Source organism: Engraulis encrasicolus, chromosome 16 (assembly GCF_034702125.1).
Source record: "Engraulis encrasicolus isolate BLACKSEA-1 chromosome 16, IST_EnEncr_1.0, whole genome shotgun sequence".
NCBI classification, from domain to species: Eukaryota; Metazoa; Chordata; class Actinopteri; order Clupeiformes; family Engraulidae; genus Engraulis; species Engraulis encrasicolus.
The window spans coordinates 18,211,952-18,230,320 of NC_085872.1; the positions used below are offsets into that span (position 1 = coordinate 18,211,952).

General features: G+C 43.2%; 1 protein-coding gene across 1 annotated transcript in view; it reads left to right on the top strand.

Moving 5' to 3' along the window:
• tnr (tenascin R (restrictin, janusin)) overlaps positions 1–14,472 on the top strand; it is a 51,134-nt gene extending 36,662 nt beyond the window's left edge. The window contains exons 14-21 of the mRNA XM_063219913.1: positions 1,977–2,120; positions 4,883–5,013; positions 8,258–8,390; positions 9,010–9,161; positions 9,512–9,608; positions 12,220–12,381; positions 12,753–12,916; positions 14,349–14,472. Of these exons, the coding sequence (XP_063075983.1) occupies positions 1,977–2,120; positions 4,883–5,013; positions 8,258–8,390; positions 9,010–9,161; positions 9,512–9,608; positions 12,220–12,381; positions 12,753–12,916; positions 14,349–14,468 (1,103 nt within the window). The 3' untranslated portion in view covers positions 14,469–14,472. The remainder of the gene's footprint in view (positions 1–1,976; positions 2,121–4,882; positions 5,014–8,257; positions 8,391–9,009; positions 9,162–9,511; positions 9,609–12,219; positions 12,382–12,752; positions 12,917–14,348) is intronic.
• The last annotated feature ends 3,897 nt before the right edge of the window (positions 14,473–18,369 follow it).

The following is an 18,369-nucleotide window of genomic DNA, read 5'->3' on the forward strand; positions in this document are numbered from 1 at the left end:
TTTTTTTCAATGATGTCCATGCTTTGTTTTGTGTTTCCACATCAATACGGTTGATCAGCTCAAGCAGACATGTTAACGTCAAGGCTTCTTTGAGAGTTGTATTTCTGTCAGGCCTGAGTCTCGCCGTACATGACACATGTTTTGTCCCACAATCTTTGTGATATCATACATCAATTGCATGTGCATCATCTGCTAAGATGCGGGTGTTCAGTCTAGTTTTGAGTGTGAGATTCTGGGACTGTTCCAAAGCAGCCTTTGGAGATTTTCCGGCATTTGCAGTTCTGACCAGATAAAGTAGTTCACCATCGGCCTTTTGGCAGATGGAGCTTTGTTTCTTGACGAGTGGAGTGGAGAAGAATTAGATGTTGAGGGGCCTGGGTCATCCATTTCTGTTCATCCTCTCTTCTTGCCACGCTTCTTGGCTGTGCACCGTCCTGTAGAAATGATGTGCATGTTGGTTGCTTGCATGCTGTATTTGAACCTTGTTGGTTGCACCTGAGTGACAGGAGAGATGCTAGACTGCTTTCTGTGTCCCTGGTGTCTCAGCTGTGCAGTTCTGCAGTCGTCTTTGGATTTAACATAACTGACCCTCTCTTGAACTACTTCTCGTACATGTCCATTAGTGTCTAATCTTGGATTCTGGACCAGAACCACTGTCTTGGCATCATCAGACTGGCATAGAATACACAGCTTCCAGTTAATGAGCTCATGGGCTTGACATGTCTCTTGTTCACCTCGATGTTCTTCACCCATGAATATAACCAGAACAAACAGCAAACAGAACCCTCACTGTTACACTAAAGCACACTCACCAACACCAGTTAATGACATGCTCGTATGTGCATTAATAATATTAATAACACCAATTGATTTGTCACTCTGTCTTGCAGTCAGTTTCCAGTATTATCATACAGAAAATGCATGCATGCTGAAGGATTCCCCCGAATTAAAAAATTGAACACCTGTTGACGCTCAAAACATTCACTATGTGGCACTGCTCCTGTATACTGGATACAATGTAGCTGTGACATTTGCACAGGCAAGCCTGTAAATGTACAGCAAAATGGTGGACATGTAAACTGTACCAGTTTTGCACATTCAAGCTGGGATGTTTTAAATGGTGGGCCATCTACTCATAAATACTATAAATCAATAGTTCAAATAAATTGGTGTGGTAACAAAATGTCTGACAACAATAAAACTAACACCATTAGATTCAGTGACCCTGAAAATGTTGGTTAAGCAGTTAAAATCAATGTTCTAACTTATTCAGAAGCTGAGAAATGACAAAATATAGGTTTTTCGGACGCCATTTTGAAAAATCCAAGATGGCCGCCACCTGTGCAAATGGAAACATTGTTTTTCTGATTGCTTATACTATCTACTTTTCAAAAATGTATAGTTTTCCAAATCCCCATAAAAATCCAGCAAAAATACATAATGAACTTGACTAAGTGTTCAATGGGTATTCTGTCTGGCGCTCAACCCCCTGCCAGTCAGCTGCTCATTAAAAGCAGCACTCATTAGGAATCCATCTTTTGATTTAGTCATAGTCTATAATTATGTTGCACTCTGCATTTTCGTGAAATCCCTTCTCAAACGGCCCAATTAAACACTCACCAGCTTTCTTTCTTAATCTGATAGATGCTGAGAGGACTTTATTTCAGTGGAAAAAAACGTGCTCTAGAGTGCTTAACTTTTTATGCCAATTTAAGCATACCAATTACTGTAGGATTTTTTTGAACAGTTTCTGTGCAAACAGTCTTTTTTGGAGATTTTGACTCTGTTAATCATCCTAAGATTATGTAACGGCGTCTGTGTGTGTGTGTGTGTGTGTGTGTGTGTGCGTGCGTGTGCGTGTGCGTGTGCGTGTGCGTGTGCGTGTGCGTGTGCGTGTGCGTGTGTGTGTGTGTGTGTGCGTGCGCGCGTGCGTGCGTGTAACGGCATCTGTGTTGTGTGTGTGAACTCGTATGTAGTCGATGCTGACACCATCATGGTGGAGGGTAACAAGCAGGAGTACCAGCTGAGTGCGCTCGTGCCCAGCACCACCTACTCAGTGGCCCTCTACGCCACCAAGGGACCTCTCACCAGCGGCACCGTCATCTCCAACTTTGTCACCCGTGAGTACTTTCCCATCAAAGCATGCATCCCTCTAACGTATTGTTTCTCAACGGGGGCGGTACAGCCCCCCAGATTGCGTTGGAAAGCTCTAAGGGGGTGCTGAGAAGGATACAGCTGAGAGGGAGCGGTGCTTAGTTGTCTTTTGGGGGCATTAGTCCATTTAATTTTTTCATACTAAGAGGGGCGTTGTCAGTCTTTTGATGATGTCAAGGGGTTGTTGGGAGGCTTGTGATGCGTTTATTCAAAAAAGGTTGAGAACCACTGCTCTTACGTGAGCATTAGCTGCCGTATTACCATATGCATGGGCATAATTCAATTGAACGAAATGTCACTCTGCTCCTCCTGTCCATTCCTGACTTCCATGTGTTCCGTCTTTCAATCTCTGCTTCCAGCTAAATGTGCCAGTCAGGGTATAATCATAATTCTTTTGACGTGTTCAGGCAGGTGTGTTTGGCTAAGCAATAGGCCAGAGAACGAACAGATGGAGTACAGTGTGTTGAAAGCTCAGGGAATGTGTTTGACAGAATGTCGACTGACTTTCTTGAATTTCATTATCAATGACGTTAAGCGATGTGGATGTTCAATACCTCCAGCTTTGCTGTACTGTACATCGCCCAAGCAGCATCAGCTTGATGTATGCTCATGTCACACTTGGGCATGTGACTACAAGGAACGGTCGGAAACGCTCTAGTTTAGCAGAGTTGGGGGAGGGAATTCAACTTTGTTTTCAGAGTTTCCAAACAAAAAAGCTCCCAGTCAGCAAGACATTGATTCCCCAGTGGGAGGAGGAGAGATTCAGTACAGTTACCCAGATCTCCACACTGCAATGGAGCAGGGGGAGCAGGGCTATTGGGGGATGGTGCCTCCTACTCAGATGCTAGAACTACACACACCAGGATCCTGAACTCAAACACTTTTTTCCCTCCTTTTTGCGCTCTTGTTCTATCGGATTTATTCTCCCCTTGTTCCTCTTGAAAAGGAATCCTTTTTTCATGCTCACCGTGAAGTTCTTCCTTCTTTCAAAGGCATTTAGGCCTTGTGCTTAATCAACCCGGCCTCTGTGAGCACTTCATTAGTTTACATTGTTTAGAGGAAATTAATTTGCACTTTGAAGAGTCACAGACCATTGACTTTGCCACCCTGATGTCAGCTTTTCCCCCAACAAAATCTTGACACACCATTCCCCCTAATGGCTTCTGAACGGGTTCGCTCCAACTCCAAATGCTTTTGTTTGCAATTTAATGCCAATTTAATCACACGGCAGATACTATGCTCCAATAACATCATTCTGCTAAGTCCTGCTATGCTCTGATAAAAAGGAACAATCATTCCATGGCCCACAAATGAATGACAGCACTACCCACCCCCCACACCCTCCAAAAAACACCTTCAACTATTCTATTTATAATTTAATAATGCTGTTATCTATTGCCTCTCTCCTTCATTCTGATGGTGACATACTTTTGTGGCAGGTTTAGATGTGATGGTAGAGCTCATGGGAAAATCAAGCCCAGCAGTGTTGAGGAGAGCTGTGGGCATTTCTCACATTTGGACAGCAGCAGCATCATTCTAATAGAACAGTGTTTCTCAAACTTTTTCAGACCGAGGACCACTTTGTCCCCCCCAAAAAATGTTCAGGGACCACCTGTCAACTGAATTGACAGTTGAGGGGTGCTAATTTGACTCTGCTAATTTCGATGCAGACCACTCAGCTTTGTAATTATGTTACAAATATAGCCTACTGCTTGCTCGTCTTGAAAAACTACAAATCCCCTTGCAGACCACCTGAGCTCTGTCGCGGACCACCAGTGGTCCCCGGACCACACTTTGAGAATCACAGAACTATCTAAATGCAAATCAATATGTAAAGTAATGCCCTATTCCCTCTGCCTGATTACTAAGGTTAGGTACACAATTAACTCTGAGAAACAAGACGGCCTCATTGGCACAAATTAGGTCAACAGAGAACCGGCCACAGTAGCGGAGCAAGAACGGAAGAGGAAGAGGAGGAGGAGGAGGAGAGGGACGGGAAGGGGGTTGCCTATCATTGCAATCTGAGAGGAGATTATTGCAGGAAACGACAGCTTGGTGCCTATCAGTGTGCAATTCACACACACACAAAAAAACACCCTCCCAGGTGCACGGGGGAGTGGCGGTCTGTCAGATAAGCCTGCTTGCTACGGTGCTTGCTCCTGCGCCAGCGTACACCCCAGTGTGTAATTTTCTACTAGCCTAGGGAGAGAGGTGCTGTCACCAGCACACCTTCCCACATCTCTGCTGGCCTTGCGGAGGTTATCATCAGCATGTTAACATGCAGCTGGTAATGGCCACTCCGCCACCGTCCCTCCCTCCAGGGCACTCAGCAGGCTTGGTGGTGGGTGGGTGGCAGCCATAGAAGTGGGATGTCAAAAATAAGACTGTGTTTTTGCTTATTAAATTAAATTAAATTACATTACACTTAGCTGACGCTTTAATTTATTCAAAGCGACTTACAGTTACTATTTGTCAGGGTATTGGTTACAGTCCCTGGAGCAATGTGGGGTTACAGTAGGTGCCTTGCTCAAGGGCACTTCAGCCATGGATGGAGATGTAGGGAGAGGTCAGGGGGATTCGAACAGGCAACCCCTAGATTGAAAGACCAACTCTCTAACCACTAGGCCATGGCTGCCCATTGGGGTGGGCTCATTCACGCTGACCAGGTGTGACGTGTGCCGCAGCAAACGGAAAAAATCTAACTGTCATCTGACGTCTGCTCCCATAGCCATGGATGCCCCGCAGAACCTGACAGCCACCGAGGTCAACCATCGCAGCGCACTCATCTCCTGGCAACCGCCGCTCGCAGACATCGACAACTACATGCTGACGTACAAGTCTGCTGACGGCAGTCGCAAGGCAAGTGCAAATTACTCAGCGATCGCTCCTTTATAGAGACAGCATGAGGACATCACCTCGTTGCAGCTGGAGGTCTAGGGCAGAGAGGGAACAATGGGGAACGGTTCAATAAAAATCCCCTTTCACTTTTCTTTTATCCATTTTTAAACAAGTCGATGTATATACATGTTTGTGAGCCAAAGATCAGTTAAGTGTTGGCTCAGTGCGAGCGTGATAACAAATGTTCATTTGTGAAATTGCCTCTAGACTAAAAGATGATGGACTCAGACATGTCTTTCCGATAGAAAAAAACGGAATAATAACTGAATCCACCATAACCGTCTGATGTGCACATTAGAAAACAATATTCCACCTCCTCAGCCTTGGAGAGGATGGCATTTACATATTTATAGTTTGGCTACAGAATTATCCCTCATTTTAATTAAAGCCTTTGAAAGTAGGGTACTGAAAACGCAATCAAATCAACTAGCAATAGCAGGGTCATCTCAGATGTGATTTGCCTATTAATGGCCAAGCACCTTTCCGCACTTCTCCCTCCGCACCGTGTTCAAATTCATATATCTGTTTCGGGTAATCAGTCCACACTATTGTGTCCTTATGATCCCAATCACTCCACGCTGCCAGTGATATAAACGTAATGATGTCATTATTTGTTATGAGCTCATATGCTGAAGGAACACCAGGGCATGAGGAGAAGGAGGTGTGAGACTGGGTTTCTATTGGTTGGGGACACTTGCTGAGGGCCAGTCATGCAGCAAAGAAGGTGGATCTAACAAGAAGCGTAATTTTGTTTCTTTTCCGGTATCCACTTTATGTCGGGTGAACGCCCCTTTAGGAGACCTTCGGTTAGGAGACCTTCGGAGTCCTGAGGTTGAGAATAAATGAAGTCCCCTTAGCGCTGTAGATGGCGGTAGCGCACGTCTTGTGCAAACACCTCAAAAAGAGAAGAAGAAGGAGGGGACAACGCCCCCTTAGGAGACCCAACTTGAGCACACGCTTTTGCATTGAGTGGGCGTGTTTTGCGTTATCTTTCTCTTATCCAGTATTTTTGCATGCAGTCTTTCTCAAAGTGAAGTGTTGTAGCTTTGCTAGGACGAGTTCCGCCCATTTTTTTGCGGATTTCACCAAAGATTATCCAATAACAAGTTCTAAGTGTAATTAATAATTGGACACTCAAACGAAAATGGGCGTTACTCACACTACCAAGTCTAGAACACTTAACTTTGAGAAGTAGTCATGGTCAGTTTTGGGGCCAGACCATTCATGGCTGGTGCCACTGGGTGAAGTGCTGGGGTTTGTCCAGTGGGTGTCAGTGGTGCACAGTAAAACTGCTTGGCCCCGTGGCTGATTAACCAAAACCTGATGTGCATGAACAGTCGCCCATTCAGAGGGCACTGTTGTCAATCGGGGCACTGGCACAATGTGCACAAGACCAGTACATTTCATTCCAGTGGACCTACTTTGAAACATGAATCAGAGTGCAGTACACAGGGTGCAGTGTTTGTCTTCAAAATTGTGTCAGCCAAACCAAGCGATTCAAGATGACAGGACTTACAATGATGGACTATGTGCAGTGATGGACAGTGTGCTCTCTGCATGGTTTAGCTGGGGCCAAGGCCGCTGACAGCTTTTGATGGGCCCAGGACAAAGTCATCTGAAAGGGCCCCCCACCCAGCACATACAATGTAATGGGGACCCAATTCTGGGGCCCCTGTCTCCCTGGGCCCGGGACATTGTAGCCGTTTGTCCCCCTCTTGTCGGTGGGCCTGGCTGGGCCACAGAAGCACCTTGCACAGGTTTTCCAAAGACTGGAGAGCAGTGAATTTCACAGCCTCCGCCAAGTGTCTGATGCTCCATTTGCTCACTATTGCCCCACCGTGTAGCTCAGTGCCAAGCTCTAAGTCATCATTGCCTTATAAATCACGTGAATGAAGTCCCTAACATTACCCTGTAAAATTTGACTGACACTTTGACTTCATTCAAGCGCTGCTTTTCCTGCATAATTTAAGGAACACGCTTCTTAAAATGTGTGAATTTTCCACCCAAATTGCTGAATATTTCATCCCATCCTTTCATGTTTTATGTGGGGCCTCAGAGCCATGGCAACCATGCTGGTGTACACACACGGCTGTCACTTGTAGCCCATGCAGGGAACAGATTGTTGTTTGGTCCTCGCAGAAGGGGGAGGAAAAAAGAGAGAGTATAAATAACAGAAGGAGCTGCTTGACGCCTTTATAGCAGATCATTTTGATAACAGCGTATTTGTCAGAAAAGAAGGGAGAGAAAATGTGGGGGGAAATGTGAAGGGAAGTAGAGCTGTCAGGCTATTGAAAGATAAAAATAGATTTTCTTCCTGTCCTGTGTGACATCGCTCAGTGGCCTTCTCTGATAAGGTTCTTTTTGCCCATGTTCATAGTTTGATGGTTTTGGTGTTAGTGAAGGAAGGAATGCTGAGGGGAAAAATAAATTGTGAAATTCCTCGGAAATGTGTTTGGAGCATATGAAGTGTTTACGCTCATTTGGGTATTTGCAAGCATGTTGTTATTTGTTCGTCTAGTTCAGTATTTTTCAACATTGGGGTCGGGATCTAATGTGGGGTCACCTGGAAGTCAAATGAAGTTGCCTGAAATATCTAGGTGTGGAAAAAAAGAATACTAATATACGTATATTACTTGTTAACATTCTGACTGAAACACACATACGATCTTAATCTTTAGTGAATATCTATAGCATATACAGTAAGTTAGCTCATCATGTTTTATTATTTAGTTTTTTTGTTTGGGTTTTTTTTGTCATGGAAAAAAACAAAGTTTATGGGATCCCCAGGAACTTGGGATGTCAAAATGGGGTCCCAGGCTAAGAAAGGTTTGGAAACACTGGTGTAGTCTAATGGTTTTTTTCTGGGTTATGCTATAGCATACATACTACAGCAGGCACAGGGTCTCGCAGAGAGCTATATCCTCATTGCCCATGCACCATGCATTTCTTCTTCTTCTTCTTCTTCTTCTTCTTCTTCTTCTTCTTCTTCTTCTTCTTCTTCTTCTTCTTCTGCTTCTACTTCTTCTTCTTCTGAGAGAATGAAAGAAAGAAAGAAAGAAAGAAAGAAAGAAAGAAAGAAAGAAAGAAAGAAAGAAAGAAAGAAAGACACCGGAGGAAGGGAAAGTAGGGAGTGAAGTTCTGGGGCACAGCACAGTGGAACTAATTTCTGATGCTGTTTGTCTCCGCTGGCTGGCCTGGTCCTCAGGAGCTGATCCTGGATGCGGAGGACACCTGGATCCGCCTGGAGGGGCTGGCTGAGACTACTGAGTACACGGTGCGGCTGCAGGCAGCTCGAGGCCTGGAGACCAGTGCCATCATCTCGGCCTCCTTCACCACAGGTACTTGGAGCCCAGGGCCACTCGCCCCCATCCTCACCCTGGCTGTGAACTCGCTCAGCCTCATATAGTATCGTCTCCTATACAGCAATCCTGCTGTACTGTAGAGTCTGCAGTCACCACAGGAGACAGCTGCAGTCACCCTTTATGCACATCACAATAACCAGCACTCCTGCTCCCTGGCTGCACTGAACCAGTTCACAGAATTTGCTATTTCTTTCCATTTTTTACACCTACCTCTGCAAAAACTGACCAATATTTCTCTGTGCACTGTTCATTTCAGCTGCTGCACTCTCTGTAAGAGACATTGTTGTTCGCTTGTCCTCATTGCATTTTGATGTCGCTCAGTAGGTTTTTTTTCTAAATGCATAATTCAGAGCTGCTGTTCTCATCATGTCAACCCACAAACCCACTACTCAACCAGGGTTTGTTCAACAGAGCCATTTAAATACCACCAAAGTAGGCCAGCCCAGCATCCATTCAATGGGCTCCTCTGCAGCAAACGAACTGAAACATTAGGTGTTGTTCTGTTCTCACACCAGTGCAGTATCTGTATTACTCAAGTATTTCTGTGAACGCGTGTTCTGCAGCAAGTAAGTAACCACTTCCTGCCCCACCACAGGAAACCGCCTGTTCGCCACCCCACAGAACTGCGCCCAGCATCTGCTCAACGGGGAAACTCTGAGCGGCGTCTACACCATATACATCAACAGAGACCCCAGCCAGGGCGTGCAGGTCTACTGTGACATGACCACCGATGATGGGGGCTGGCTTGTAAGTCCTCTCCCACCTACAAGCCGAAAGGCCTCAGCCATTAAAGCATTATGCACTATAGATTATTCTATATTCAAGTTCAAGATCAAGTTCAAGTTCAAGTTATTTTATGGGTCACATACATTTGCAGTGAAATGATGACAGGGTCATCAGCTCTGCATCCAAAGACGTAAAGTAAAAGAGAAATAAGTAATAAACAGAATCAATGCAACAATAAACTATACATGATGATAGTAACCTAATTGCATAACTGTCAGTAATGTTTCTGTCTGTTGGCTTAAATCTCCATCATGTGTGTGTTGTTGCTTAGAATCAACTAGTCTAAGCCTTCCGTGGTTGCCATATTTCAGGTTTTCCAACGCCGGCAGAATGGCCTGACTGACTTCTCCAGGAAGTGGAGTGATTACCGGAGTGGTTTTGGCAACCTGGAGGATGAGTTTTGGTTAGGTGAGTGAGTTTTTGAGTTTTGCTCAACTGGAGCAAAATATAGATGAGACATAAATGAGACTGGTATCAGGATCCTCTCAAATATCTAGTATTGACAGACTTCTGTTTAGAATAGAACGCTTTTTTTACATAATGAGATGGAATTGAATGGTCCTATTATAAATGTGTCTTATGGATGAATCCTAATCGGTCTCCTCTTCAAGGTAAAAGTATGACCTATTTCTCTGATGGTTACTCCATACCATGGCTATTAGGGACAGACTTTGAGACAGATTTTGAAATGAGTTGTATCCTCATTACACAACTTTTCAAAGGGTAACACATCCTCCTTATCTAACATTCACCAGTTCTCCTTGCATATCCTTTTTCTGCAAGTGTATGAGAGAGAGAGAGAGAGAGAGAGAGAGAGAGAGAGAGAGAGAGAGAGAGAGAGAGAGAGAGAGAGAGAGAGAGAGAGAGAGAGAGAGAGAGAGAGAGAGAGAGAGAGAGAGAGAGAGAGAGAGAGAGAGAGAGTCCACTCATTTGTCTCAAAAGATGCATGCATATCAGTAATGAAGTATTTCAGCCCGAAAGCCGCCATTTTTTCTCAAGTGTTTTTTTTTATTTTATTTTGGAGGCCAGTATCCAATTTAACTCAGAACAATTCCTCTTCCCTCTATCTTCCTACAAAGCCAATTCTAACTCTCGGAGCACATTTATTCGAAATTAACTGTTCTTTCATGACCCAGTTTTATGGCTTTGTTTTTTCATGGTGATAAAAAATGCATGAATATCATTAAGCTATTTTTGTTTATATTCCACTTTTAATATCGGTGTGTGAATATCAATGAGATGTGTTGTTTGTTTATTCTATTTCTAATGAAAGAGAATTGTATGTCCTCAAGAGAATCATGTGTTTTGCAGCAATACTCTGCACCCCTGCACATGGACGCTGGGTACAAACTACTAGTGCAGGACTCTAAACTGTATTATTCTTAATGTTAAAGGTGGATTTTGTTAACGTAGAAATTGGAAATAGAAACTGACTGGGAAAGCAGGGAGAGAAAAAAAGAAAACTACCTGTCAGTCAAGTAGCACTTCATCCAGAGCATGCCTACCGCAATCTGACTGGAGATGAAGGCAAAAAAAGTATTCCATGTTGCAAAACATTTATTGTACCAGTCAGATGTGACCCGGCTTTCTCGGTCAAACATTTCTCCTCAGCAGCCCCGCCAGTGATAAATCAAACAAAAATCTGTTCAGCACGCTGCGCAGTCATCCCAGTTGACATGTGATCCAGAGGCAATACTATTTGAATATGTGTAGATATGCCTCCTCAATTGAGTCCCTTTGACCTCTCTGTTGAAACGAGCAATCTCACAGAGACCCAAGCCTTTAAACAGAGGTCAAACCCTTCTCCGCATTTGGATTGTGGCATCATATTCGCTGTAACTGCAGCACACATTGAAGCAATAGATTGTTTTTGTAAAATGTGAGGGCTGCATTGTTTTCAGCAGCGGCAGCGAAACAAAACTAGCTGTGGAAAACCATTACCCGACAAAAATAGCTTGTGTTTCACGAGCTCCGAGTCCTACTGGTGAACACATGATGGCCAGTTTGAGGGGAAACAGACTGTAGGTCTGCTGTAGGTTTGCTGACTGAGATTCTAATCATGTTTCAATTTTCTCCCTCATTTCTTCTGCATTCAGGGGCAAGTCATGGGAAATGACAGGCGATACAGCTGTAGGATATACTGTATTGTATTACAATAAGCAGGGCTGATTAACAGCGGCTCCTGATACATTTTTTAATCCTTTATAATGGAGCAAATGAGAAAAATCGGCATTATCAGCCTCTCACCATGCGATAGCCTATTTTTGCACTGTAAATGAGGTTTCACTCTGTGTTTTACAAATCTTATTAGGGCTATCACTTCTCTGCTGTCACCATGGGCTGGCTGTGGCTCTGTGATGCCAGTTTCCATCTCGTGCGCTGTCACACCAACACAGCCCAGTGCTTTCCTAAAGTGAGGGCAAGTTTACACCCATTCCTAGTGCGACACATCCACTGTATTCGATCATACAAGGATTCAAGGTTTCAAGGATTTTTATTTGTCATATACATAGAGACACTTTCGTGTCACTTGTATTGAAATGCATGGATGATGCAAAACAAGTGTGCAGAAGAAAGTGTGTGTGTGCGTGCGTGCGTGCGTCCGTGCGTGCGTGTGTGCGTGCTTGCGTGCGTGCGTCCTTGTGAGTATGAATTTTATGAAGGATTTTTTTTATCAGGAAGTGTTCCAGATACTCTGCCAATATCTTCAACATGATGGGGTTTTTTTTTCCTTTTGAGCATTTGCGTTAAATTGACAACTTTATGTTCTAATCTCGCTGCTGCTTGTCCGGGTGTACAATCATACAAAAACAAAAACAACAAAATAGCTGCAGAACTGAGGTGATTGACAGGAGAATGCCTTGACATCCGCTGCCATCTTGTTATCTGCATGCACCACGTGTCCCACCGTGAGGAGAGGGGACCGGGTTGGAGGGAGGGGAACTGAGGGAAATGGTGGACAACAGTTCACAGGCGGTGTGTCCATGTTGAAATGTGAATTTGTCTCTCACCTTTCCAGGCTTGGACAACGTTCAAAAGATTGCTTCCCAGGGGCGCTACGAGCTGCGGATTGACATGAAAGATGGGCAGGAGTCCGTCTACGCTACCTATGATAAGTTTGCCATCGGTGATGCCAGGAGCCTTTACAAACTGCGGATAGGGGAATACAACGGCACAGCAGGTGAGAAGGGAAGTGCCAAGCGGAATAACAGTCGGAACAAAAAATAGAAATTGAGTCTTACATTCATACAGCTTATGTGTTTTAGATCAAAGCTGCTTTGATTTATGTTCAGGTTCTATGTATCGTGATTTCTGTTTGATCAGTGCCGACTCCTTCATATCACAAGACATGATTTTAGGTTATGTCAAACAGTCCCCCTGGACTATGAAGTTGATGGTCAAGGGCGCAAGGAAGGAAGTTACTACTTGTATATATAATTGATAACATGCTGTCATATTACATCTAAAAAGAGGAAGACAAAAAGAAAGTGGTGTTCGTCAAATTTTGAGACTACAGTGTGACTATGACTGATCTGATCTCTGCGGTTCCAGGCGACTCTCTTACCTACCATCAGGGTCGGCCCTTCTCCACGAAGGACCGTGACAATGACATCGCCGTGACCAACTGTGCCCTGTCCTACAAAGGGGCCTGGTGGTACAAGAACTGTCACAGGGCCAACCTCAATGGGAAGTATGGCGAGTCCAGACACAGTCAGGTGAGCGGTACAGTACACACCTTTTCTCGGCTATCTCATCAGGGTACAATAAACACAACTGCAGCTGTTAACCCCATAATGCGCGCCTTACCTCCTGTGGCATTTTGTAATAGTCATTGAAAAGTTAAGTACTACATAACACAGGACCTTTAATAATGCACTATGACTTGGTCATTGCCATTCTGGTAACAGCTCATTTATAATGACGTGTCTTAATGGGTTAAGTCAGCCGCTGCGCCAAAATGCAGAGGGGAAAAACACAGGAAGTGTAACTGCTGCAAAAATAGACAGACTAACTGTACGCTCCTGTAGTAGTTTCTCAGTTGGTCCAGCAAATGGATATTTTGACACCTCTGTTTCCACAATAAAGAATAAAGTTTAGGTGTGTTGCGAGGTGGACTGTACGATGATCATCACACATTCAGCTACACCATCTTATGTCACTGAATTTGACAAAAATAATTACCTGGGAAAACTCACAAACAGCATGCTATTGAACTCTTTTTAAAAGGCCCTCTTTTTGGGCTTGTTATGCCTTTACTGTGACAGTTACAGAGGGACAGGAAATGAGCCGGGAGATAGAGATGGGAAAGGTTCAGCAAATGACCTGGGCCGGAATCAAACCCGGCTCGCTGGCGTAGTAACCCGCTGTCCTTCGGCCACGGCAGGGCCAATAGAATTCTTTTTAAAAGTGTCTTGAGAAAGAAAATGTCTGCAAGTTGAATCTACAAATGATCAGAAGAAAATGATGACTTGCAATAAAGTATTAAAAAAAAGAGAAAGATTTCAGAATACAGAATTGTGTATTCAATTTTTTTTTTGTCTTAATGTATCTTTATTGTTGAGGACAGTCAAAAGTATGACGGGAAGAGAGCGAGAGAGAGACGGGGCAGGGTTGGGACAGCACTCAGGCCGGACTTGAACCCGGGTCTACATGGGCGTGCAAGCCCATAGAAGGGGGGTGGGGCTTAGCACGCTGTGCTGCAGTGCCCCCCAGCCCTCCGTTTTATACATTTCCTATCATTTATGTGTTGACAACTGCAATATATCTCAGAAGAAAGCTATTTGGTATTTCTTTGATGCCAGAGGTGGAAATGAAAACCTGGCATTAACCAGATTAAGGGGAGATTGTAGCAGAATTGTAGCCTGTCCCAGAGTGAGAGGAGTTCACTTCTTGAATCCATTTCATCTTGTTTTGAAGGAGCACAACAAATACACTCTTACATCATTGTCTGGGGGAGATCATTTTCTGTGGGAAAGTCTCAAAGTTGTTTTTCCGCCTTCAACCAGTCCAGGACACACACTGTAGCAGTAACATACAGGCAACTTGATATGGTGTACTCACTGGATAACTTACGTAAAAGATGCATGATCTCATATGAATTAAATGATGCATTGGTTCCATGTCTAATCTCCACTTTGTTTCTTGTAGGGAATTAACTGGTACCACTGGAAGGGACACGAGTTCTCCATTCCTTTTGTGGAGATGAAGATGCGACCATTTAACTACCGAAGCATAAGTGGAAAACGGAGGCGGTCTACCCCTTTATAATCCCTCTTCATTCGCCTTCTATACGCCCACCCCTGCCCCTGCCCCTGCCCCCGCCCCCACCCTGATTTGCTGGCTGTCCCTATTTTTACACAATGTGGGAGGATAGGTGAAAGCTACGTAATTTATTCACAAATGATAAAAAGACAACACCGTCCATAGAAGAGCTGTAGTTTTAAAGCTGTTTCTATTATGTAAAACAGGTAGCCTTACCTGGGAGATGTGAGAGCACCAGGATTGCTGCTCGCGCACCACATGCCCTCAAGACAAAAGAAATCAATGTATGTATACAAAGGCAACATCATAAGCAAGAAGAATCAGAGAAGCTGTTATTTTTCCTGTTTGAGAGAAAAAACATTAACAAAAGAAACAAAAAAAAAACATAATGCCCTCGAAGATGCCTCTATTTTTATAACTGATATTGTAACTGAATACTTGTGACCACTACACAAAGCTTAGACATCTTTTAGTCAGATTAGATTATTATTTCTGTTGAATGCCCTGTGACAAACCATTGTAAGTTTACATTCATTATAAACTTACATTTGCTTTGTAGGTTATATTTTGTTTTATTATTTATGGTCCTCAGTTTGTCTGATGTAACCGCATAAGAATAAACAAAAAGCAGACTTGGTCCACTCGCAAATTCCTAAGGGAACTGTGAGAAGGTTTCCCCCCAGTATTGTGCAAGGACACACTCTCTTATCTGTTCCCATTTCTCTGTTTCACTGAACAGGAGAGCCAAAGATGCTTATAAGCACTATAAAAACATACAAATGTATCACTAAATCAGCAATTTATGGGCCAACGTGTAATGAGCTCTTCATGGGTGGCTCTTCTCGTATAATTATACCCATGAATGACCCCCAAGAAATTAATTATCTCCATAAAATATTGATCTTGACATTCACCATATGCATTTAAACCCAGACCACATCAGAGTTTTACGTGTTACGTGTCGTTAATTAATGGTATTTTGTGGTTTATTTATTATTTCCGAAAGGTGCGTTTGTTCCTTTACGTTGAGAGTTTACTGAACATTAGGTTACAGTGTTGTACTAACCACCAATAATTCTTTCCGATACAGTGCAAGCCCTTTCATCTACATCCATTACAACATACCGTATTTACAATGCAAGTCGTGTAGAGCGCAAGATGCCCCTAAAGCCGCAACGGCAAGTTTGCACCCTTGCACCCTAGCAATGCCTTCTTATTGTTCAATGTTCATAATTCTTTTGACTCGATGTTATCAGTAACTCCATGCTCTAGAGTGTCTTTCAGATTACTAACATATGCTATAAGTGACTGTGAGTACCGAAAAGAGCTGAGTTGACTATGCGTTGTTTCCTGTTTGTTCAGAAGATGGCTGAGGTAGAAGCGAGCACTTTTTGACATGTCGCCATGGCTCTAACCACCCCAATTTATGCATTGTCAGCCACACAAGGCGCTAACCGTTTGCATGCCAACAATATGATTAACGTCAGTGAGGCACGGCAAATGTGTCATGATAACGTCTTGAGAAAGGAGAGTTTGTTTTCTTCTCTGGAACGAATTAACCGGATAAGAAAGTGAAACACACAACAGTCTGGGTGAACTCTGACAAGGGGACTGTCTCATGAATGAGGTCGTATTTAAGAAGCTAGACTAGGATGTGCATTTACTCATAGATTGCCTTTGCCTCGATGTATTTTGTACAGGAAAATAAAGATGGCTTTATGGAGGAATGATATATGGAGGATTGTAATAGATGCAATGTCCCTTTGTGCTTACAGATATTTTATGTATGTTATGTTTACTCCTTCAATGTGAATTTACATCAAGAACTGGAACTGTAATATTTCACACTTTGACATTTATAGTTCGACATTACCAATAGGCTAACCACTTTATTTAAAAATCTTAATATATTTCTTTTTTTAACAAATGATGTTGTAACCAAAATTGTGTACGTCTTCTGTCACCATTCTTGCTTTTATCTACACTCATAGAGACCACGCATCCTGTCCTTTGATTAATGGTATTATTTTATCGGTTTCTTTTTTTATGTGTCCTCTTTCATCAGAAAAGCAAATGTATGTTAACACAGATACAGTAATGCGTAAGATAATGCAAGATTGAAATGAAGAGGGGAAATTCAAGGGTGAGGTCCATAACCAACAATAGCATGTAGTACGTAAAATGTTGTCAGTCTCAGAGTAAGACCAATCTGATCATATGTTTGAGTGTTGTTTGGCTCCCATTTCATGGATATACATCACATCGCACATACACACACACACACACACACACACACACACACACACACACACACACACACACACACACACACACACACACACACACACACACACACACACACACACACAAATAGTCATGCCTCATCTTCTGTTCTCTGTCCCTCACTACCACTCCCTTCCCACATTGCTGTGGAATACAGTAGCTGTGATGGGCCCCATATGTCGCTTGGGTCCCCGTGTGAATTAGAACGGCACAGTTCACTGAGCCCAAGTTTACTGACAAGCGCACCACTAATGAGGCCTGGAGGCTGGTGTGTGATGTCTTCATCTGGCAGCCCTCACAGCCACACACACAAACAGCCCTCACAAAGATGATACACAGTACTGTACTGTAGGCCTGTCCTCCTGTCTCGCGCTATAGTCCAAATGTGTAGGCCTTCCTCTTATACGTCACTAGGCCGTAATCCAACATCAAATCAATCAAAGAAAAAATAATGCTGTGGTTGATGATGGGTTTCGAAAATTAGCACTCAATTAGACTCATGCAGTGTTGCAGGGAGTGAATTGACACTGACAGCAAGCGTTTTCTGTAAGCCTAGGCTAAGGCAAGTGAGCAGTTGAACATCTCATGTTCCAAAATGACTGAAAATGGCCCAAGACATGTCAAAGATAGAGACCTCTTTTTCTCTTGTCCCTGTATATCTTCCTTTCAAGACAGTGCAGATTTTGCTCCATTATTTATTCACACTCGACATATGGTAGAAGCATTTCCAGGCCTCCTAGCTTGGCTGTCTTCCCCTCAGTGTTGCCAGATTGGGTGGGATGAGCGTCTGCGGGTAAAAACGGGAAAAATTGGCCATTTGGCGTTGTTTTTTTCAGCCGTTTTGGGCCCATAGAAGTCAATGTAATTTGTTGAATTTGGGTGGAATTTAGTGCAATTTGGCGTTTTTTTAGAAGCTTTTGGGCGGGATTTGGTCAGACACATCTGGCAACACTGCTTCCCCATCCCCTGAAACATTCACAAGTCAAACTTTATCATGCTAACAGACTGAAATGTGTGTCACATAGATGTTTATGTGTTTTACTCATGGTAGACAGTCAGATTAACCTCTTGTGTTTTGTTTTCATCCTATTATTATTATTTTGTTTCTAATCATGTCTTTACAACAAGTCGCAATTACAGACATTCATAGTTCGGAAATGAAAGTGACATGGTTTTGGTGGAATTTGATGAATGTTGAAATCCTTTTACCTCTTTTACCTCTATGGCTCTTGGTATCCCTGGAGATATGAATATTGCATGCCATGAAGTTGCTGACAATGTGAAAAAAAGGGTTTGGAAGGCTCATATGCTGTGACGGAGTTCTGTTGGATAACCTTGAATATTAATGCTACAGATCACATTAGCTATAGTTTGGCATAAATGTGCTGTATAGTTCCTTTTTTAATACATTTTCTACATATTAATAAAATATTCCAAAACAATTTCCTCTTTTGTGTTTCTTGTTTTTCGGTTTCATTCCTACAGGACTGAGGTTATTGTAGTTAATCGGTGGGGAAAGTGTTATGCATCTATCTTTTTTCTCTTCCTCTTACACCATTTCTCAATTTTCACACCCATTTAGGCTCTGCAGTGCCATAGTGAAGTCTTGCTAAATGGTAACATT